The sequence below is a fragment of the Mus caroli genome, unplaced genomic scaffold (assembly GCF_978045245.1).
Source record: "Mus caroli unplaced genomic scaffold, Mus_caroli_1 scaffold_6, whole genome shotgun sequence".
NCBI lineage: Eukaryota > Metazoa > Chordata > Mammalia > Rodentia > Muridae > Mus > Mus caroli.
In genome coordinates, this window is record NW_028227261.1 from 18627826 (window position 1) to 18650393 (window position 22568).

The window sequence follows — 22568 nt, forward strand, 5'->3', positions numbered from 1 at the left end:
AGGCCTTTATTCCTTTATGTTGCAGGAGGCTTCTCTTTGAATGGCCTAGCTGTGGCCTCTGTGACCTCCTGAAGACACAGACATGTCCAACGCACTCCCCTAATGCACAGTTGACCTTCCCACCCTCATCCCAAGACTGGTGGCACCCCACCGTGTATGATGATGGCCATGGTGAGGTCTTCAGGAGCACACTCCTGATGGCGTGCACCAGTCTGCCACACTGATGTCTGTCCCCTGCTGCATGGAGTTCTGACTGACAGTGTGGAGCTGGTGGCCAGCCACAGCCTGGATGGAAGGACATGCTGAGGTCTGAGCACAAGTGGCCACTGCAGTACTCTCTGTTTGTCCTTGTGGGTTTGTGAGGCATGACATAGACCGTTTTCCAGTTACTTTTGATGTATGCAGCACATGTGAGCTCGAGCTTTTGTAGGTGTCTACTGTGAGTGCTCTCACAATGACGGAAGTGCTTGTAACTAGGAAAAACAAGCAGTTCCTGAGCTATGCAGGGCAGAGGGAGCAGCTGGGGGGCGGGGGGCATCAACCAACACAGGGCACATAGGTTAGACCTCAGTCCTTAGAAGAGCTTTAGTGAGTAAGTTCAGGGTGGCCTCTCCCCTCCCCTCTGCATTTTTCTCCCTTATTCTTTATTCTATTTTCCTTTCCAGAAACATGTTTGGGGCCGTGGATCTGAACAGGCAACAGGGGTGCTCTGCCAAAGATGGGCTGTGCCCAGGACAGCAAGTCATGGTCATGCACGCCTCAGCTGCTTGGCTGTGTTTCGTACCGCTCTCTTAACCCATGCAGAGCAGCCATGCCATTAGAAGACAGTAGAACAGTACTCCCGCAGCTGGCTGGGTTCCTCCCTCCAGCTCCTCTCCAGGTTAGCTTTCTATATAGTAGCCCTCTAGTTCCCCCTACCTTTCTGCCTTAAGAGTTGAATGACAGCCTTCCCCAATCCAAAAACACAAAGGGAAGACTGTGCCCCCAAGTCTCTAGGTAGAAAATGACAGGAACATGGAATGGACAGGGACATCTCTGTTGTACCAATCTGGTCCCTTAGCACCGTTGGGTTCTGCAGAAGTGCCCCAGGAACCAGCCCACTCCTGGAGGGAATGATTTGAGGCCAGGCAAAGGAAGGCCCGCTGTTTGTCTTGGTCCCAGAGCGGTTTGTATTCCCACCTTGTAGCTCTTGTAGAGGGCATCCATCGGAGACACAAAGCCTGATCTTGCCCTCCAGTCCCTGCCCCCACCTCAGATGAGCCTGCAGAAGCCTCAGAGCTTGTTGGCAAGGGGAAGCATTCTGTTCTACTTGGAGTTTCACTCGAAATTAAAATCCTCTGGAGGCCCTGCTCCACTGTGGAATTGAGACGCTTTGGCTTCACCTCTCCTTTGCCCTCCTGGAGTCAAACACAAGGAAATTCATGGGTTTAAGGATCAGTGATGGGCACCCAGCTGGGCGCAGGACGCTAGAGCAAAGCTGTGGCGCCCCAGAAGTGGCCTGCGCTGCCAACATACATAAATACATACAGCCTGAACTTGACACTGTATAATTTAGCCCAGAACAATATGTATTTTGAACTCATTTAGATGGATGACTTTTGTATTCTGAGTGGCTGGGGAGCCTTCATTGGGGCACATTTACTGTCTACAGAGGCAGGCCTTTGTTCTGAGACGTGGCTTTTGGAACATTTTGCTGAGCTGTCCCTTTGAGTGAATGTCACCCTCTCCCTGCTTTCAAAAGACCCAAGAATGCAGTCCCACAACCCTGCTGTAGGAAACAGACACTGGGCTAAGGGCGATGGCTCTTGTTTTTGCTGTTGGTTCTCAAGCCTCTGTTTACATTTTTTTTTAATGTAACCAACCCATAATTGCATTTTGCTTGTCATGGTTCAATCTGATTGCATTGTTGGAAGGCCTATTTTTGAGCTTGTCCAAATAAACTCTGCAGAGCGTTTCCACGAGGATGTAGTCCATGGAGCTGGGTCTGCCTTCCTCCTGACTGAATGGTTTCCTGTTGCTTTCTAATTGCATACATGCAAAGGGGTGGAAGAGAGAGTGGAAATTCTAAGTGCTGAAAAAAAAAAGTTAAATTTAGGAGAATAAGCTCATCTGGAAGCCATCACCACTTCCTTCAAGTGTGCTGAGAGCAACGGGTGGTATCCGGGCACATGTCCTGGGCAGGCGCAGGCAGGGAAGATGTCCTGTGTCCAGCAAGCAGCTCTGTGTGAGATAGGGCAGCAGGAGGGAGAGACAGGGCCATACAGTAGGAAACTGCAGACCTACAGGCTGGACAGTCAACCCAAACGCCTGCTCAATCTCTCACCTGCCAGACACCAGCGGGAGGGTCCGAGTCTTCAAACTTCAGCTTCTTCATCTGTAGAGATCACGGGCAATTCCCACCCCACAGGCTTTGCGGTTTATTTGGGTGTGCTTTTAGCATGGGGTATAAAAATACTATCTAGGGCAGAGCTCAGGGTTCCTCACTCAGCACACAGACATTATATGGTATTAGGGCAGGTAGTCAGCTTGTTTCAGAGAACTGTTAGAGTTAAAATCCACAAAGCAACACCCCCCCACCCCCACCCCAGCCTAAGAACCATGACAGCTACTGAATGTGTGTGTCCAGGATTATAGACTTTGATTGCTTGACCCTCACTTTGGGGAGTCAGAGCTGAAAGCTCAAGGGGTGGGGGTGGGGGATGAGGTGTCAATAGTTCTTGGGGAGGTGGGATAAGTGAGGACCCACTATTCTTCAGTAGTGAAGAAATAGCCATCCTAGTGACAGTATCCCTAATACTCAGGAGGGAAGGCCGGAAGGATCTCAGCTGGTGAGTTCCAGGCCAGCTGGGGCTACATAGTAAGACCCTGGCTCTTTAAAAAAATTAAAAAGTCCACAGGGTTTACAAAGGTAGGGAAAAAGTTCACTTTATTACCATCATTTTCTGTGTCTAGCCAGTTTGAGCCACCATTGCTTGGATTGCCTTAGATGATCATAGAGTTAACGTTGATTGAGCACATCTTACGGACTAGTTACTGTGCACACGTATACCACACTTAGTTCCCGTAGCAATCCCGTGAGAGAGCAGCGTTGTCCTCACTTCGTCGCTGAAGACAGGTTTGGGAGCTACATGAACTCTCAAGAAACAAGCCGGCAGTGGGTGATAATGCAGGAGCCTTGGCCTTGACTCACAGCCCAGACTCTTCCCCAGGCTGTGCCCCTCAAAAACACTGCCACGGGGTCTTGCCAAGTGGTTTCATTGTGTTTAAACTTGATTTGACTGAAACCAGTTGAAACTTGATTGGACACACTTTTAAGCCAGTTGTAGTTGGTAATGGCCTATCATTGACTTGGAACTGGTAAGAATAGCTTGAAATCAGCTATGGCCTTCTTTGGGTCCATTTACTCAGAAATAGTTCTGTTTTGTTTTTGTTTTTTTTTTTTTTCTTTAGATTTATTGGAGGGGGGAGAGAGAGAGTTTATGTATACAGGTGTATAAAGTGCCAGCAAAGATCAGAAGAGGCCATTGCATCCTCTAGATTTGGAGTTACATGTGCCTGTGAGCTGCCGTGTGGCTGCTGGGGACCAAACTTAGGGCCCTCTGCAAAAGCAGCAGCCAGTGCCCTTAACTGCAGAGCCGTCTCACCAGGCCCATGCTTGGTTTTGATGTGGGTTCTGTCTGGGATCCAAACTGAGGTTCTCATGATTGCCTGGCAGGCTCCTTCCTGACCGCTCCATCTCTACAGTTCCATATCCCCACAGCATCATGGAGTGACACCTCCGAAACCCTAAATATCCTGTCTCTTAAACCACCATCCACGTTAGCATCCATATAACTTAATAAACCCATCCTTCCTTATCCTGTGAGACAGCCTTCCCTAGCTCCTTCCCCGCCCCCCTTTTTTTTTCTAAAACAGGGTCTCATAAATATGTATTCTTGGCTGTCCTGGAACTCAATACTCTGACCAAGATGGCTTCCAACTCACAGATATCTGTTTGCCTCAGCCTCCTAAGTGCTGGCGTTAAAGGCATGCCGCCCCCTTTTAGTAATACTTTGAAGCCCCTAAACTGACTTGCTCGTTCCGTGAGTGGCCTTTACTGATCACTACCGGTCAGTGACTTTCAGCCTGAAGAAAAAGGCTTCCCCTTGATTATAGAACACCAGTTCTCAACCTTCCTAATGCTACAACCTTTTAGTGTTGTGGTGACCCCCAACCATAAAGTAATTTTTGTTATAACTTCATAACTGATTTTGCTACTGTCATGAGTAATGTAAATATCTGTGTTTTCCAGTGGTCTCAGGCAGCTCTTGGGAAAGGGTTTATTCAACCCCACGGGTTTAGAGCCCCTGCCTGGCATAGCGTGTTCTCTGTTCATCCCAGCACCTGGTTCACTGTGTGCTCACTCTCCCAATCTCCTGGACTGTGGTGAGCCCTGTCTCTTAGAGCATCACAGTACAGATGGGAGGTTGAACACTTCATTATCGAGGAAGAAAGTTAAATGGCGAGTGAGCTAATAACATGGTCACATAGGCCATCCAAAGAACTGCTTTCCCTATATATAGACTGTAGGTAGTCTGTTTTGTCCTCAAACGGTCGACTGTGCCTGAGAAATAGAAGTCTCGCTGCCCTCCAGACTTTGCCTCTCTCACTTTATTACAAACAAAACCCGGTTCTGCTTGCCCTACCAAGAAAACTTGTTCTGTTGGATATAGAAATGATTGTAGATCCTCTGTGTCTACTGAGACCCTCTCGAGCGAGGGCCAGGAGAGCCACAGACTAGAAAGCACAGAGCACATCACCCAGTAGCCACGTCTACAGAGGTTTTGTTTCTGCCACACTGGGACTAAGCCTGGAATGGCGGGCGTGCTAGGCAAGCACTTTACCACTTAGATATGTTCGGCCGGTCAGGATGGGGCTCCTTACTTTTTACCCTGGTGAATTTGTCTAGAGCACAGAGATGTTGTGGAAGACCCTGCCCTGTGGGCTATTAGGCTATTAGGAGACTCCTCCTCCCACTCAGTCTGGGTGCTGGGGGGGGGGGCTGGGAGCTGAAAAATGGGGGAAACAAGGGGGAGAATGTGGAGGCTGAAGCAGAAACCGGTTTGTGTCACTGCTAGGCTGAGCGGCACTGAGAACTCAGAGCTGTCAGTTGGAGTGGACGGCATAATGGGAGCACAAGGGGAGTGGGCACAGCTCACTCTCTTCACCCTCCTCCCTGGCTTGGCATCTTGGCCGTTAGGCATATCCAAGCTGATTTGTGCTGGAGAGGCTCATCTGGGAAGCAGGAAACGGACAGTTGTGGGGTTTGTATTTCCATCTCAGAACCCTTCAGTCTCTGTTCTTTAAGCTAGTTCTTACTCCTTTCATTCTTGACAACGGAGTTCTCACCTTACTTCTTCATCTCCCACCCTAAAAAGATCAACAAAATCTCTTGTGGTCTAGAGAGATGGCTTATCGAGTAAAGGGGTTTGCCACCCAGCCTGGCAACCTGAGTTCCATCTCCAAAACCACATTGTAGAAGAAGAGAACTACACGTGTACACACACACATCACACCACACACACACATCACACAGACACATACACATAGACCACCACATACACACGCATATACTATATACACATACCACACACACATATCACATACCACACACACAGATACATACCACACATACAGGTACAAACACTATACACATATACACACATACACACCACACACAAGCATACCACACACACACACACACACCACACAAGCATACCGCACATACATACCACACATACAGATAATATACCACACATACAGATACAACACCACCCACTTATACACCACACCCATCACACACACACACACACACACACACACACACACACACACACGATGTGAGGGAAGAAAAGCAAACAAACTTGTCCAAGGCCTTCATTGCTACTCCCCAGGACTGACTAAGGCATTACTTCCCACACTGTTGGAGGACAGATCTGTTGTCCATGGTCCCTTTTCTCACTTCCCTAGACCCAGAAGCCATAGTCAAACTGGATGAATAGGACCCAAATCAGAACATCTGGTTCTGAGCCCAGATCTTCCTGCTACTGATTTTCGAGGGAGTGTGGCCCAATCTTTTTCCTCTGTGGACGGGACTATGCAACAGCATTTCTGGGGGCAGAGCTCTGTTTCAAGTGCACACCCCGCCCCTCAGTGGAACTTTTAAAAATATTATTCTTCACCTGGCTAATTCAGTACTTTCAAGACAGATGCAGGTGGATCTCTGAGAATTCAATGCCAGCCTTATCTACGTAGAATTCAGGTCAGCCAGGGCTACATAGATCCTGTCTAAAAATTAAAAACAAAATTATCTGTTTATTCTCAGGGCTTGAACGATGACCTGGAGGTTAAGTTGCTCTTCCAGGGGCCCCTGATTCAATTCCCAGCACCCACATGGTGGCTTAGAACCATCTATACCTCCAGGTCTATGAAATCGCATGACCCAATCCCATGGCCCCTTCTTGCTTCTGTGGACCCTGTATATGTGTTGTTCACAGACATACATGCAAAGGCAAAACACCCTTACACAATAAAATGAAACATTTTAAATGCTTTTCTTCCCTCACATCGTGTGTGTGTGTGTGTGTGTGTGTGTGTGTGTGTGTGTGTATAAGTGGGTAGTGTTGTATCTGTATGTGTGTGTGTGGTATATATCTGTATGTGTGATATATGTGTGCACGCGTGTGTGTGATTGATTTGGCCATATTTCTCCCAGTTTTCTCTCATTTCCTTTCTCTTACTGATGAATTTCCCTTCTCAGTTAGTACCCTTCCTACCTTCATGTCCTATGTATGTATGTATGTATGTACATATGTATGTACATATGTATGTATGTATTTTTGTGATCCACTGAATTAGGAAAAAATATAATACACACACACACACACACACACACACACACACACACACATACATGAATATGAGGGAGTCTGTGCATGTGAATGCAGATAAACCCGAAGAGAGGAAGCATCAAACCCCCCTGGACTTGGACTTACAGGTGGCTGTGAGTCTCCTAGTGTGGGTGCTGGAAAGCAAACTCTGATGTGGGTGCTGGGAGTCAAACGTGGGCCCTCAGGAGGAGCAGCCCATGCCTGTAACCACTGCTCCACCCCTCCAGCCCTGACCCGCTTAAGTAGGATTGCTTACAGGAACATAGGTGCGGCTGCTTACTTGAGCAAGGACATCTTAGCAGAGCCAACACCATGGAGGACTGGGACTCCCTCCCCCAGCCTTCAACTGCCTGCACCTCTCAGTTACATCTCAGGAAATCACTGGTGTTCCTAATTGCCAGATGGGAAAACTGAGGCTCTGCAAGCACATCCCTGGAGTAAGGCGAGGACGCTTTGTGCTAACACCTGGACTCCATCCAGAGAATCTGAGAGCAGCGCCTTTCCTGCACTGTGTATACAATCCTCCCTAAAATAGCTTTCATTTTATGGAGCACGTGCTATTTTCCAGGAACTGTGCCCAGCACTTTGCATCCATTTATCTCCTTCAATCCTGGCTCTTTCTCAGGATCTCACCTTAAACATCACCTCTTTGCCTTGTTTTCTGGAAGTTTCTCAACAACTCTCCCTCCCCACCCCACCCCCCACCGCCTTCCTCACAAGCATAATAAAATCCTCCCATCCTTTGACTGTCTGTGATGTCTTCCTCTCTGTTTTTAGGTTTCTGGAAGATTGGCTCTTCTCTGGTGTAGTCCTTGTAGGTGCTCAGCGTCTCATGGCTGCCTGGCACACAGCAGACACGATAAATACTTATTAGCTAAATGAATGAATGTTAGCACATGCCTGGACTATATGTTCTTCCTAACTGTGATGGGGAGATTGAGAAACCAAAGCACGAGGACTCAATAGTTTTCACAGAGCCCCAGAGTCCGAATGATAAAGAACATGGAGTCACACCATGTAGGGAGAGCCTGACTCTTCCTTAACCATGCTGACAGGGGTCCTGTGGATGCTTTTCAGGCTGTGGGCCTGAGCAAGAAGGAAGGCTTTTGGCTTGTTCTGACTCTTCTTTCTCCATGAGATTGCAGAGGTTTGGACCCCCAAGGAGGCCAGGCTGACAGGATTAGAGGAAACAGCTGGCTAAAGCCCCATGCCCTGCAGGAGGGAGCTCACATTCCCCAGGGACTCTGGAGGGGGCAGCCCAGTCACATTCCAGGTCAGTCCTTTTCCTGAGCCCAGATGTTTGCTAATGAGCTGGGGAGAGGGGCATTCAGCTCTTAGCTCTGGGCCCCACTTTACCTTGGCCCCAAGAGACTGGCCCAGGGCCAGCAGGCTCTGGCCATGAGCCCATGCCCTGTGCCAGCCAGGCCTGCCTGGGCAGCTGGAGCTGTGCTGCCAACCAGGTGTATCTCCTGGAGCTTGGAGACTCTGACTTGACAGGTTCTGCCTTTCCTGCTGGGGCCCCATTATCCTGGGTCCCAGGGGTGCATCATCTCAATGGGAGGGGCTCTGAGGCAGCCAAGAGTGTGTGGTGAGCACCATGGGCTGTGCAATCAAATCTAGCCTTTGTCAGTCACTATTAATGTAATCTTGTGTGGGGGTGGTGGCTAATGATACTTTTGTTCTCACTAGTACAATAGGAGCAAGGGGATTATGGGAAAGAGTAGATGAGATACAACAGACTGCTTAGCTGGGTATAAAACAGTAGCTGCTAAAGGATACTGAGTTCTTTCCTAGGCAGGTTCTCTGTCCACAGTGAAGCTTCCTGTTATCACTGCTATGGGATATAACTCAGCTTCCAATCCCATGTCCTCGATTAGGTGTCTAATTTGCTCTGGAAACTTCCTGTGTTTGAGAGGGTGCTGAACTGTCCTGCCAAGGGTGTTGGCTGGGATTGCAGCCTTCTCCAATGGTTGTATGTGTGATTTGACAAGCATCTTACTCCACAGAGCTTCCTACAGGGTGGGAGTAAGTCCTTTCCTATTTGCTTGGCTTCAAAATTACAGTTATCTATCTATCTATCTATCTATCTATCTATCTATCTATCTATCTATCTATTTAGAGTGAGTGTGTTTGTGCTCACACTTGTGCCATAGCACACATGTGGGGGTCAAAGGTCAGCTTGCAGGAGTCCGTTCTCTCCGATCATATGGGTCTTGGGGATTGGACTCACGTTGTTAGACTCAGTTGTCAGTGACTTTACTCACTTAGCCATCTTATCAGCTCCTGTTTTGTTTGAGCCAGGGTCTCACATTGCTCAGGTCAGCATGTAATTAGTAGAAGCTGGTCTTGAACTCCTGGCCCTTTAGTCTCTACCTTTCAAATGTAGGGATTACATGTCTGCTGGGAATGGGTTGGGCTCTTACAGAAGCTACAGAATGTAGACATCCACTCTTATCCTGTCCAAGGTCTGAAGTGAGATGGCTGGCAACCTTTGGCTGTAAAATGGCCTACACATGCCACAATGTAGCAAGGCTGGGTTCTGCCAAACCTTAGCTTCGAGCACTTATAACGTTTGATGAACGACTCAAGTTGTCTCTGGGCCCTATGCATTTATTAAATGGGAGATAACATGGAAATGAAATGAAGGGCTCTGCCCTCAGGGAGCCAATGGAGAAGATCATAAAGAGAGATTAGCACAAGCAGATATATATCCCAGGCTGCAAGATCACTCCTGGAGGAGGAGGAAGTGCGCGTCACTTGAGCAGCTTGGGAAAATTTTCCACCTGGTAGAGGAAGGATGCGTTGAAAGGGAGACGAAGGGTGGCAGAAAACTCTAGGCTGAAGAACAGCACAGCAGCTAGGATTGAAGAGCAGATCGCCTGGGGCAGCCATGGTGTGGCCACTAAGTCACTAGGAGGCTTTCTTGCCACTCCCCACTCTCCATGCTTGGCACCTTGGAGACATCAGATGAGCAGGGCTGAGTGCATTCAGGCGTGTGTAACTGATACAGATAGATCCCTAAGTCTGGACATTCTGTTTGATGGTGCTGTGGGCTATCGATAACCTTCAAGGAACCAAGGCGCCCCACTACCTTCTTTCTCTTCTTTGTACGGTGGCCTGGAACTTGCTATTTTAGTTGACTGTGGGCCTTGTGAGGGCACCACTAGACCCAGTATAGAGGATGCTAGGGATGGAGGTCGGGGTTTCCTGCATGCTAGGAAAGCACTGCTAACTGAGCTACAGCTCCAATCCAGAGCGCTCTTCTTACACCAATAGACCAGGCTACACCAGTGCAATCCACCTTATTGGATTTAGAGAGCTAGCCTCTCCTTGAGGGGAACCGCGCTGTCCTCTTTTCAAGGAGCCCTAGTGAGTCTGAGTCGGTTTTGGCCTCTCAGCCCTTTACTCTGGATGCTCAGGCTAAGTTGTTTGGAGGCAACTGAAGGTCAAGGGGCAAGGACACAGCGCAGATCAGAACTCAACCTCCCGAGGGAAGAACAGGCACAGCGTAGGATGGATCCTGGGTGTTGGAACCCCCAATAGGTTGGAGCGCCACACTCAGCTCGTGTCCAAAGCCAGGCTCCCACTCCAAGAGTTCCAAAGATCCACTATTGTCACTCCAAGACCTGGCAAGACCTGACTGCCTAGAAAAGCCAGGCGGAGGGGAATCAAAGCCCGGGAGGCGGCCGGACGCTTGGCTCGTGCCCTTTCATCTCTGTCCCGGCCGTCGAGGAGCGGGGCCCATGGCTCGGGAGCCCCTGCTCACGAGTGGAGGGAGCGGCCCTCGTTCGCTCGCTCGCCCGCCCTGCCCGCGCGTCCCTCCCCTCGCCGCCGCTGCCCCCGCCCTCGCTCCCTATTTGGAGCTGAGACACCCTGACGTCGGAGGCGCTCGGCCCGCCGCTCCCCCGCGCCTCGCGCCCGCCCGGGGCCGCAGACGGCCAGCAGCGCAGCCCAGCCGAGCCTCGCGGGGCCGCCCCAGCCCGAGGATCCCGGGCCTGCGACCCCCGCGGCTCGCACCCCACTTTCTAGGACCCCCAGGAGGACGCGCCGCGCTCCCCGCGGCCGCCGCGCGCGGTAAGTCTCGCCCGGGCCCGCATGCCGGAGCGGGGCAACCGGAGTCCCTTTGCTCCGGCGACCCGCAGTGTCCCCCGAGTCCGGCAGTTCCTCTCCGCTCCCCTCCAGCCCGCGACCCTCGCGTTGCGCAGCCCGGCGGCCAGCCAGGCGCCTCCGATCGCCCGCGCTGGGGACGTGGGCGCGGCTCCCCGGTGGCCAGGGGGCACCGGCGGCGTCCGGAGCCGGTCGCCAGCCGCGCCCCGGGGCTCCGTTTCTTGTAGGAGTTTCACCGCCAGGACTGAGAGTAGGAGGGAGAGCGTCGCCCGGCAGGCGCCGGGCAGCGCTGGTACACTGGACTCACGCGTCCTCTGGATCTATCCTGGTCCCTTCTTAGCTGCTGCTCATTTGGTCCCTGTCTCCCATCCACAGGTTTCTGGCTCTCCATCGCTCCATTTCCTCCCCCCCCCCCCCCCCGTGCTCTTTTGGTTCTGTCCCTCTCGCCTCGATTTTCACTTTCTCTGGGCTTGTGTCTCTGCTTTCGTGTTGTCTCTCTGTTTTCTCTCGGTCGCGCAGAGCCTCCCCGACCTCCACTCTCCAAATCAAAGCATCCTGCCCGAGCTTCCGAGGCGCGGTCCCCCAGCTGGGTTCGTGGAGAGTGCCTCTGGCACTACAAAAGACCCCAAATCCTCCTCTTCCCTGCTCGAAAGTCTGGCCGGTGTCACCCACCCCCACTTGCAGGGGCAGAGAGGGAGAGAGAACAAGCGTGAGCGCCCGCCTGCCTGAGCTAGCTGGCGTTTCCAGCGGAGAGAGCCTTGTAAGCATTCCACCCCAGTGAGGCAGTGTTCACCGCAGGGCTCTGTTGCCGGCCACCTGCCCTCCAGCCGGCTCTGGCTCCCGGGCCAGGCGATGATCTTTTACAAGCGTCACTAAAGGGGGCAGCTGCTTGCCTTGGCCTGGCTGGGGGTGGGGGTGGGAGGGTGGGAGGCATCAAGGGAGAAAGCCACATTTCCAGGCTTTCCAAGGCCCTTGCCCAGCTGGAAGCCACCAGCGCGCAACTCGAACACCCCAGGAAAACAGCCCATTGGCACAAGCTGGGGGTGGGGAAATAAGTTGTCAACAGGCAGCCCCCCACTCTTTGTCACTGAGCAGCCCGCCCCCTGAGACTCCCACGGATGCTGGAACGATTTGGGCGGGTTTGCCTTGACTTAGAGCCAAAGAAGAGACAAGGCCGGGGCGTTTCCTTGGTGACCCCCCACCCCTCTCCACCCTTCCCTGAAAAGCCAGACCTCTCTCCTGGGCCTGTGTGCTGGAGGGGTAGACAGTGGAGTGGACGCTGTATCTTAGCCAGAGGTACAGCCTCCTTAAAGTGAAATTTCAGCTCCTTCCTCCTACCAGCAACCCCAGGGGTCGGAGGCTGCGGGGTGGGCAGGGTTGTTGGTGAAGTCTGAGGGGAACTTCTGTTGAGCAGATGTGTAGCTCTGCCCTGCAGCCGGTAGTTAGCATACATTTGTTTTGGAGACTTTTTTCTGGTCTATGGGCACCAAAGGTCTGTGGGGCCTGACTGTTTGCATAGGGATTCCCAGAGCTGGGCGGTGGAGCTGCCTGGCCCTAGGAGGTAGGCCTGGATGGCATGGGACAGACCCTGGCTATCAACCCACCGCACAGTTTGTTCAGGCGTCGCCCTGGAGCTGAAGGAAGGAAAGCCACCCTGTGGTGCTCCTGGGGTCATGGAATCCTTGTGGCCTCAAGCAGCACACTGGAGCCAGACTCTCCCCAAGGGACTCTACTAAGCCAGATGTTCCCAGGCTATGCCGACGACGTCTATTTCACAGGTGGTAAGTAAGTGTGAGGCTTACAGAGGTGAAGTACAGGTCACTGACACGGTCGATATGAACAGCCCTGCCCCTACGACACTCATTCCAGGATACCGCTCTCCCTCCGCACCCAGGAATCCAGAGCCGAGCCTGGCCGGTGTGAGCTGGACCTCAGGCCTGACACTGCTTCGCCCCCTCCCCAGCAGCGGTTTTTCAGTTGATCCATTCAAGGAAGTCCCTGTACCCATTCCAAGACCTGGAGGGTTGCCCCACCCTGCTGATCCCCAAGCCCAGGGCAGCGGCCACAAGCACCACACCCTCTCCACCAGCCGCATGCGCAGTGGGCACCAGGCATAGCCCGTTTTCTCGGCAGCTAGATCTAGAGGGGCTGTACTTTCAGGGGTAGAGTTTGGTGAGGTCTTGCCTCAGCTCTTGCCCTGGCAAGTAGGTGTGTTGGTGACACTTGGCAGCTTGTGAAACCGTTCCCAGCCATCCTGCTGCTTGCTTAAGTTCCAACTCAAGGTATCCAGTAAATCCCTATCACTTGGCAGATGCTTCCCGGATTGAGAAACACTAAGGATTAAACCGGATCTGGAGAGAGGAACAGAGGCTAAGATGGATAAGAGGCCCGGGGTGAGGGCAAGCCTTTACTCATGGTGACTTCCTGAAGCTGTAACCCCACAGTGACAACCCTATACACACTCTTCAGTTTAACTCTCACAGCTGACTGGGGGAGTGGCCTCTACTGTTCCCATATCACAGATGAGAAAACCGAGACACATAAACCTTCAGGTGGTTGAGCAGAGATCTGAACCTGAGCCGTAGTTGTGGAGAGTAGAGGAGAGACTGTGTGTGTGTGTGTGTGTGTGTGTGTGTGTGTGTAAGCCTGGGTGTGTGTACAACCTACCTTGAAAATCCTTGTGGGAATTAAATGGTCCTGATTTTTCATATTAAGCAAAAGAGGAAATGAGGGGCCAGGCATTCAATGTTTTATGACTTTAATCCTAGCACTCGGGAGGCAGAAGCAGGCAGTTCTCTGTGGGTTCAAGGCCAGCCTGGCCTACATAATGAGTTCCAGGACAGCCGGAGGTACAAAGTGAGACCCTGTCTTCAAATTAAAATAATAATAATAATAATAATAATAAAAAGGGGGGATGGGGCAATTATTCCCTCCACATTTCAAGTCACCCCTTTGCTGTACAAAAGGCTTTCGTGAGTGTTATTGGTGGTAGTTAAATCCTTGAGAGCTAAGTCCCATCCTGCTACAGGCATTAGAACCCAGTCGTGTGACCGAGGGGACGCTGTCAGTCATGACATTAAGAGGCCTTCTTTTTCTGGGAATGGTGTGTGTGTGTGTGTGTGTGTGTGTGCGCGCGCGTGCACACACGGGTATAGCTCCTGACCTGGCTGGACCTCAGAGTCACGTGGGGAAACACAGATAGACGCCTGTTCAGGCCATATCCCTGAACGGATTGAATGGTCTTTGGTGTTTTGATTCTGCAGGCTAGGCTCAGGGCTCCTACCTCCCTGGTGAGTGTCAGGGCAGCTGCAGGAGTCTGGCAGGTGTGCTGAGAGCCCAGCCCTGTGTGTTCACAGCTCCGCCCCCTGGCATTCCTGAAGGGCCCTGTCAGTCAAGGGAAGCTACCACAGTGCTCTCTGCCCCCTTCCTGCCCGGGAGAGATGGGCAAGTCTCTTCTCGACCTGTGTGAGATGCATGGGTCACCCTGTGGGTGTCACCCTGTGGGGGCTTCCTTTCTGCATGAGTGCCAATTCAGGGACGGCAAGGTGCTCCCTGTGGGGAGCTAGAAAGAAAGTCTACCTGACAGAATCTAGAACCCTGGGAGAGTCACTAGAAATATCCGCCCCCATCCCTGGGTCTGAGGTGTGGCCAGGGTGGGCACCTGTGTAAAGTCCACCTGTGCTAAAGATGGCACTGAACTATAGGCGGGACACTCCCCTCCCACACCCAGACCCCAGGAACCAAGTTCGCTGTGACCATATGCTCATCTTTGGGGCTCACACTCTTGTCTATGGAGCCAGGTTTGAGATGAAGCAGTGGCCAAGCACCAGAGCTCTGACAGGGAGAGGAGGGTTCCATCCCAGCTCCCCGATCCCTGGAGATCCCTGGACACCTCTCTCCCCATTTCCCCTTCTCTCATTTCCCTGAGCCTTCTACCCGCACCCACCTGCCCGGTAACTGCCAGCCCACCTGATTTGCTCAGGATCAAGTCTTGGCTTTTCCTACTGTCAGGACATAGAAGCTCACACAAATTCCAGCTGCCCTGCTCCCTACATCCCATGTATTCCTGTTCTTCGTGTAGAAACAGCAGCTGCATTAGACCTGCATGTTACCCCCTCTTCTGGTCTTTGTTCTAGCAATCAGGAGATTCCTCCCTCAACCTCCACCAGTACCCATCTGTAACCCTCTGTTCAGCCTAGACTTATGGTCTTCCACCCCCTCACTCAGCCCTGTGGGTAAATGTAGGGCCCTCGGGCTATACCCTTGAGATTCTCTCTCACTTTCCTCGAAGGTACCCAGAAAGGGAGTGTCAGCTACAGGGAATGAAACGGCCCACAAGAGGACATGGCTCTCCTCTGGTGCTGGAAGTGTCTTGGGACAAGCTCTGCAGAGCCTGGGTGTTGATTGGACAGATGACTGACTGACTCTCTGGCACTCTGCGTGACCTTCAGGGTGGAAGCTATGAGAAGCTGGGTGAGGCTCTGAGGGCCCAGGAAGGGAGAGTCCAACCACTGCGTAGACAGAGATGAGCCACTGAGTTGCTGGTTGAGAACATAAACAAGTGAAATGAACGGAAGATTAAACCTGCGGCGGTAGGCAGGCGGAGGGCACCATGGTCTCTGGGTAGGGTGTGAGCGGTAGAGGAGGGGCTTTCCTAATGGCAAATTTTGCCTTCCTTCCCACATTGCCCAGCTTTACTCATGGTCCTGGAAAGTGAGGGTGGTGGTGGGTGCTGGATGCTGGTTACTGGATGGGTGCTGGGTGCTGAGTGCTGGATGTTTGATACTGGGTGCTGGGTGCTGAATGTTGGATACTGGGTGCTGGATGCTGAGTGTTGGATACTGGGTGCTGAATGCTGGGTGTTGGATGTTGGGTATTGGATACTGGGTGCTAGATGCTGGGTCCTGGGTATTGGATGTTGAATGCTGGGTGTTGGGTGTTAGATGCTGGCTGCTGGGTGTTGAATGTTGGGTATTGTATAATGGGTGCTGGATGCTGGGTACTGTCCTAGGAACATCCCAGCTCTGGGAAGGAGCAGTGTTTCTCCTTTACACAAGGGAAGTAGGCTGTGAGAGATGAAGCCTTTCTTACAGCCACACAGCTCCTAGGCTGCAGAATCCGAACACTAAGAACTCCAGGGACAGCGGGCTGGTCTACTGGTGCTCTGAGTGCTGTCCTGGGGAGGTCGAGGGTGATCCGAGTGTTCTGCTGCCAGGCCCTGGTCAGGGTGTGGTGGGTTGGGGCATACCACTCATCTGAAGGGTACGGCTAATCCTAGCTCCCCATGGGCCATCTGAAAAGGAAGACTCCTCTCCTTAACTTCTGCCAGCTCTAACAACAGAGACTGCTCTCTGGGCCAGGGACACTGCAAATGTCCCCTTATCCTGTCTCCAGGTAGCTTTGTGGTCAACCTCCAGGCTGATCTCCACTTTAGCCAGTCCCCATGTTGGTTGGCAGCCTTAAGCCTCACCCTCTCCGAGTTCTGGGTCCAAGTCAGACTCCCAAATTCATCTCGACTGCTGTTGAGACTCAGCTCAAACCTCAAACCTAACTCCTATTGAGACTTTAGCTTCCCTTCCTACCTGGGTCTTACTCACTTCCTGCCTGCCATGGCCAAGAAAGTGTCACAGTCAGGTGACACAGCAGGGACTTTCTGATGCCTAGAGAGGCTAGCCCAGCACAGGGGGGGCCCTGGAGTTCTGGTCTTTTTCTATGGGCTCTGGACCGCTTTAGAAGGCCAAGGTCATACATTGGCTCAGGTTAGTTCGTGGGAGTGGGAGGAGGGGGATGCAGGGGCTCTATCGGGAGCAGGAGGCTGATGCTGTTGAGTTGCAGTTAAGGAGTCCAGTCGGTTCCTTTAGGGTGTGCTTGCTCTAAGAATATAGGTTTGCTGTAGATCTTTTTGGTGAGTTTGGATTGTGTAGATCACAGCAGAAAGTTATTGGGGTCCCACTCCCTCAGTGCCCCTGGATTCTCACTGTCCCCTCCATAGATACTTTGCAAAATACCTGTTTCCCCACTCCTGGTACCTGGCTTACAGAGGACTAGAGGAATATGTCACCGCTCCTCTGCCCCACAGGCAAGCTCATCCAGGCCCCTCTGGGGACTGAACTAAGACACAGTTCCCAACTGTCTGAGGTGGGTATATTCCCTGGCTGAGTCTATCCGAACCACCCTGGGAAAGCGTGAATCTTATCCCAGCTGGCAGCTTTCACACTGTAAGTCCCCAGGGAATTCTGATACACTATCAGGTGTGAAAGTTCCATTTATTTTACAGGTGGAGGACAGGTAGAGGAACTGAGACGTGAAGATGGAGGGTCACAAGCACTAGACAGACAGACCCATCCCTTTCTTCAGTGTCCTGTCTCAGAGGGGTCAGGGGGATGGAGCCATTGGAAGCACTTTCCTTGGTATAGGTCTCTCTGAACTCCCCCATCCACTATTTCTGAGGTGTGTGGGGTGGGGTAGGGGATTGGGTGAAGCCTACAGAAGATAAAGTTGGGGAAGGTGGCAGAAGTCCCCCTCTGAGTGTTTCCTTTAAACACAGACTCTGTCCTGCAGTGCCATCTAGTGGCTGACTCTGAAATTTAGTGTTTTACTCCTGAAGCAGAGAACTGTGTAAATGGTCTTGACCTCCGGTTAGGTCTGGGGGTAATGATGTGTGCTACACCCTGGTGGAGAATCATAAGAAGAAACATATCTGTCTGAGTGGTATAGAGTTGAGTATCGATGTCTTTTTAGGAGGCATGGACAATAGCCAGCCCTCTCTAAGGCTGTAATCAAAGGATTACTTCGGGTTTATAATTTGAGGGATTCAATCCAGAGCCGTCGTGCAAGCTAGGCAGACACTGTACCACTGAGGGGCATTCCCAGTCTGACATTAGTAACTACCCTACCGAGGACCGTTCAGTCTCCCCAGCGCTGGCAGGTGCGATGCTACATAGAGCTGCTTCTGAGGTTTAGAGAGGTCTGAGGCGTATTTGGAGCTGGCCATAGGGCTACCATAGGTAGGTGGGATCAGGAGAATTAGGAGTGCAAAGTCATCCTTGGATACAGACTTAATTGGAGGTCAGCCTGGGCTACATGTGGAGATCTGACTTTGACTCCTGGGATCAGAGTCCATGTTTGGAAGACATCTCTGCTCCTGAGCACCTAACCTCCGAGGTTATACTGCCCCTCACCTGCCACCTGTGTTTAGTTCCAGGGCTCCGGAGGTGACGGGCACAATGCTTTGGGTCCTGGTGGGGGCCGTCCTCCCTGTCATGTTGCTGGCTGCCCCGCCACCCATCAACAAGCTGGCCCTGTTTCCGGACAAGAGTGCCTGGTGTGAAGCCAAGAACATCACGCAGATTGTGGGCCACAGCGGCTGTGAGGCCAAGTCTATCCAGAACAGGTGGGGCTCTGCAGGGAGGAGGAGGGTAAGGACAGGGACTGAGGGAGCCGTGAAGACTTCCCATCCCTGGAGATCGGGGCTCAGTGACATCTCCTCCCACAGGGCGTGCCTAGGACAATGCTTCAGTTACAGCGTCCCCAACACCTTCCCGCAGTCCACAGAGTCCCTGGTGCACTGTGACTCCTGCATGCCGGCCCAGTCCATGTGGGAGATTGTGAGTACAGCTGCCCAATCCCTGAACTGTAGCAGCAGGACCTGGATACTCACCATGCGTGCAGGCTGTAGGGTTCTACTGCTGGGGATACACATGGGGTCCTTGCTCCAGGGCTTTTTAGTCTGACACCAACCTGTAGAAGATTCTAGATACGTCTGAGGCTCTACCCATGTCACAGACACCACAGTTCTTCAGTCTCCACACACTGTTACCAGAATCTCTGCCTTTCTCTGCCCCACTCAGTCCTGTTGGTCGGACTCACCAGTCTCCTGGCATTATCTTAGAACCTGTCACCTCTTCAACAGCTTAACAATTACCAAACTCACCTCACGTTAGCCCTTTTACCTGCTCTGTTCTTTCCACCCCAGGATCTTTGCATATGATCTTTGCTTTGCTCTGAACTGCCACCCCTCCACATTCCCCCTTCCCTCAGCTAGTTAACTTCTACTAGTTCGTGGCTCTTGGCTCAGGTATCATTTCCTCAGGGCACTCTTTCAAACCCTCTGACCCAGTCAAGTTGAGCCATAGGCTCTCAAGCCCTGTGTGCCTTTGCTTTGGGCAGTTGTCACATGAACAGTTTTCCCAACATATCAGACACCTGTGTCCCACCTGCACCTGGGCCCCACCTGCACCTGTGCCTCACCTGCACCTGTGCCCGAGAGCAGTCATGGAGTAGATGCTCTGTAGAAGAAAGGAGGGGGAGGGAGGAAGACAGTTGGAAGCAACACTACAAGGCAAGAGTTGGGGTGCTAAGGGGGTTGCTATAAAGTAAGCCTCACTGTGTCGGGAGCTTGGGATGGAGCTCAGACCCAAAAGTTGCCCAGAAGTTAATTGTGCAGAGTTTGGGATAGTGGGAGGATGGGTTGAGCCAGAACTTTCTATGAAGAAGGAAGGATATCAGCCAAGTCTCTGGGGGCAGATCAGGCAGTGAGAGTTACTGTTGGTGCAGCAGGGTCTGGCATGGTGAGGTCAGCCAGGACCAGCCTGAAGGTCCTGAAGACCTGAGAAAGGGGTCAGGATTTGTCTCCAGGTTCACTGGGAGCACAGTGTGCGTGTGTGTGTGTGTGTGTGTGTGTGTGTGTGTGTGTGTGAGAGAGAGAGAGAGAGAGAGAGAGAGAGAGAGAGAGAGAGAGAGAGAGAGAGAGAGAATTTACACCCACTGCTATGCCCGGGGGAATGGGTAGGAGGGGTAGGGCTGTGTGTAAGAAGATGAGAGAGGGGGCTGGAGAGATGGCTCAATGGTTAAAAGCACTGGCTGCTCTTCCAGAGGTCCTGAGTTCGATTCCCAATGATGGCTCACAACCATCTGTAATGGGATCTGATGCCCTCTTCTGGTGTGTCTGAAGACAGTGACAGTGTACTCACCACACGTAAAATCATCTTTTTTTCAAAGTACATTAAAAGAAGAGACAGAGGAGGAGGAGGGAGAGGAGGAAGAGGAGGGGGAGGAGGGAGAGGAGGAGGGAGAGGAGGAAGAGGAGGAGGGAGAGGAGGAAGAGGAGGAGGGAGAGGAGGAAGAGGAGGGAGAGGAGGAAGAGGAGGAAGAGGAGGGGGAGGAGGAGGAAGAGGAGCCCTTGCAGGAGTTCAGTCCCCTTGTGCCCCTCCAGATGGGTTCACAGAGCACACTGGGCTGTTGCAGGGTGAACTCAGGGATTTTTGGTTCCCAAAGATGTGTTATTGTTATTCCTGGGGTCTCTCCACTGCCCAGACTTCAGGAAACATCCCTTTTCTTCCTCCTGCCTCTCCCAGGTGACCTTGGAGTGCCCTGGCCACGAGGAGGTGCCCAGGGTGGACAAGCTGGTAGAGAAGATTGTACACTGCAGCTGCCAGGCTTGCGGCAAGGAGCCCAGTCACGAGGGCCTGAACGTCTATGTGCAGGGTGAAGACAGCCCAGGCTCCCAGCCTGGACCACACTCCCACGCCCATCCCCACCCGGGGGGCCAGACCCCTGAGCCCGAAGAACCTCCTGGAGCCCCTCAGGTTGAGGAAGAGGGGGCTGAGGACTGAGGGCCCCCCACTCTTCCTCCCCTTGTCCCCTGTGGAATGTCGGGTCCCACCCTCCAGGGAAGAGGGAGGGGATAGGCAGAAGCCCCCCCTCCCCCTTTGGCACTGGATGGACTTGGAATGCTGCCTGGTTGCCATGGAGATCTGAAGGGAGGGGCTGGAGCCAAGCTGCACAATTTAATATATGCAAGATGGGGGAGGAAGCAGACAGACATCCGCAGGACTTTTCTTTTGGAAGGTGAAGTGTGGTCTTTCCTTTCGGCCTTCTAGAGAGAGGAGCCCCCCTCCCCCCCTGGGATAGAGAGGAAATGGGCTGAGCTGCTGAGAATGAGTGAGATCCTCAAACAGGGCAGGCCCAGGCCAGGACCCACACAACTGATGGGGGCAGGATCCCCAGTGATGGGTCCAGGGTGGGAATCAAGTCAGCATCACCTTTGCGGAAGGACCTGGGTGGGAAGACCGCTTGCAGAGGTCGGAAGCTCCAGCCCCGTAGGTTTCTATAACGACCTCCCTCACTCCCCAGCGCCAGGGAAGTAACCCCTTCAATGGAGTGGCTTAGGAGTCAGGCTGGGGCAGGACCCTGCTGACTCAAGTGCCAGAGTGTCACTGAAGAAGAAAGAAGATCCCTCCCATCTCTCCCTCTGGAGATCTTAGCTCTCTGCTCCCCGTGTTCTGGATCCTTTAGGGAAGTAGCTGCAGCCAGCCCTGCTGTCTTTGGGGCCAGTCTTTTTGAAAGAGGTGATGGTCCATCTCCATCACCTGGGACCATAGTGGACAGGAGGCCCCTGCATAGGGCCCCCGCTGACCTCAGCTTTCTCTAGCTCCCTAGTCTAGCCACTCCTCCTTCCCAGCTGCACTTTAACCCTAGGGCAGGGCAGGTGGCAAGGAAGGGCCCTCTGTCCCCTGATATGCTGGTACCATTGTTTGTGTCCAGGGGATGCTAGCTCACCCCCTCCCTGGGGGTGCCCCGGCCCGTGGCTGTTCGACGAGAGCCTTAGAGCTTGTAACTAGTAGCCATCTCCCCTGGACCCAAGTGTTTTCATGAATAAATACCTTCAATGCCTCTATTCTCTTCCTCGTGGACTGGCTCTCTGAATCCAAGCAGGTTGTGGGCCCAGGGATGGAGACTGGGTTTGGTCTGGGCAGTGCGGGTCATCTCCTCTCTTTGGTTTGGGTCTGCATTTCTGCCTTGTTTACACGTGGCTGGACCTAGCCAACTAGATCTGGACACTTGATCCCTTGGGATCTCTCTCGCCATCTCTTTGCTCTCAGTGACCCAGCATGAGCCTTGGTACATGTCACCAGCCTGGGCCAAGCCCCAGAAAAAAGATGAACTCCCAAATCAACGATTACAGCTGAATATAAGGTTGTACCCATGCGCTAGAAAGTTCGCACAGAATAGATCATCTTACCCAGCCCTCAGTGCCATTTGGATCCTGTCCATATATATATATATATATATATATATATATATATATATATTTTTTTTTTTTTTTTTTGCTTGAGGCATCTTAGGTGCAGAGAACTTAGTCATCTCTCCAGGGCCATCTTGTTAAATACCACCAAGAATCAAACCCAGACAATCTGGGCTAGCATCCATGCCAAGTTTGGCACGAGCATTCATTCAGCAGCTTGCAGTGGAACTCGCTCCTTTTCTCTTCAGAGTGCTCTCCATTTAGGCTGTGGGTGTCAACTTGACCTGCAGCAGCTCACAGGTCTCCTGATGTCACTTCAACATGGCAGTCACCGGCATCACCGGCAATGAATTTGCTCCTAGAGGTCCCCAGCGCTGTACGTCTGAAGCCCTGTGCCTAGGGTCTGAGAGCTGTCTTGCCAGCAGCTGACTTTCTCTAGGCAGCTTCTTAACTGGTGGAAAGATAATTCACGGAGACAGTGGGTAGACATGCAGTGGGAGACTACT

General features: G+C 52.4%; 1 protein-coding gene across 3 annotated transcripts; it reads left to right on the forward strand.

Moving 5' to 3' along the window:
- Nucleotides 1-10828: 10828 nt before the first annotated feature.
- Nbl1 (NBL1, DAN family BMP antagonist) lies at nucleotides 10829-21708 on the forward strand. 3 transcript variants are annotated; one of them, XM_029475743.1, is made up of 6 exons: nucleotides 10918-11003; nucleotides 11556-11796; nucleotides 12648-12817; nucleotides 18235-18429; nucleotides 18532-18643; nucleotides 20393-21708. In XM_029475743.1, the coding sequence occupies exons 4-6, from the start codon at nucleotides 18263-18265 to the stop codon at nucleotides 20648-20650; spliced, it is 537 nt and encodes a 178-aa protein (XP_029331603.1). In that variant the 5' UTR covers nucleotides 10918-11003; nucleotides 11556-11796; nucleotides 12648-12817; nucleotides 18235-18262; the 3' UTR covers nucleotides 20651-21708. The 3 variants fall into 3 exon arrangements, with proteins under 3 accessions (XP_029331607.1, XP_029331603.1, XP_029331606.1); XM_029475747.2 differs by lacking the exons at nucleotides 11556-11796; nucleotides 12648-12817 and having other exon boundaries at nucleotides 10829-11003; XM_029475746.2 differs by lacking the exons at nucleotides 10918-11003; nucleotides 11556-11796; nucleotides 12648-12817 and adding an exon at nucleotides 15405-15509.
- The last annotated feature ends 860 nt before the right edge of the window (nucleotides 21709-22568 follow it).

Coding starts and splice junctions, on each gene's coding strand:
- Nbl1 (XM_029475747.2), top strand. CDS start 18,263: ATGCTTTGGGTCCTGGTGGGGGCCGTCCTCCCTGTCATGTTGCTGGCT. Junction 18,430..18,531: donor GCCAAGTCTATCCAGAACAG/GTGGGGCTCTGC, acceptor CTCCTCCCACAG/GGCGTGCCTAGGACAATGCT. Junction 18,644..20,392: donor CCCAGTCCATGTGGGAGATT/GTGAGTACAGCT, acceptor TGCCTCTCCCAG/GTGACCTTGGAGTGCCCTGG.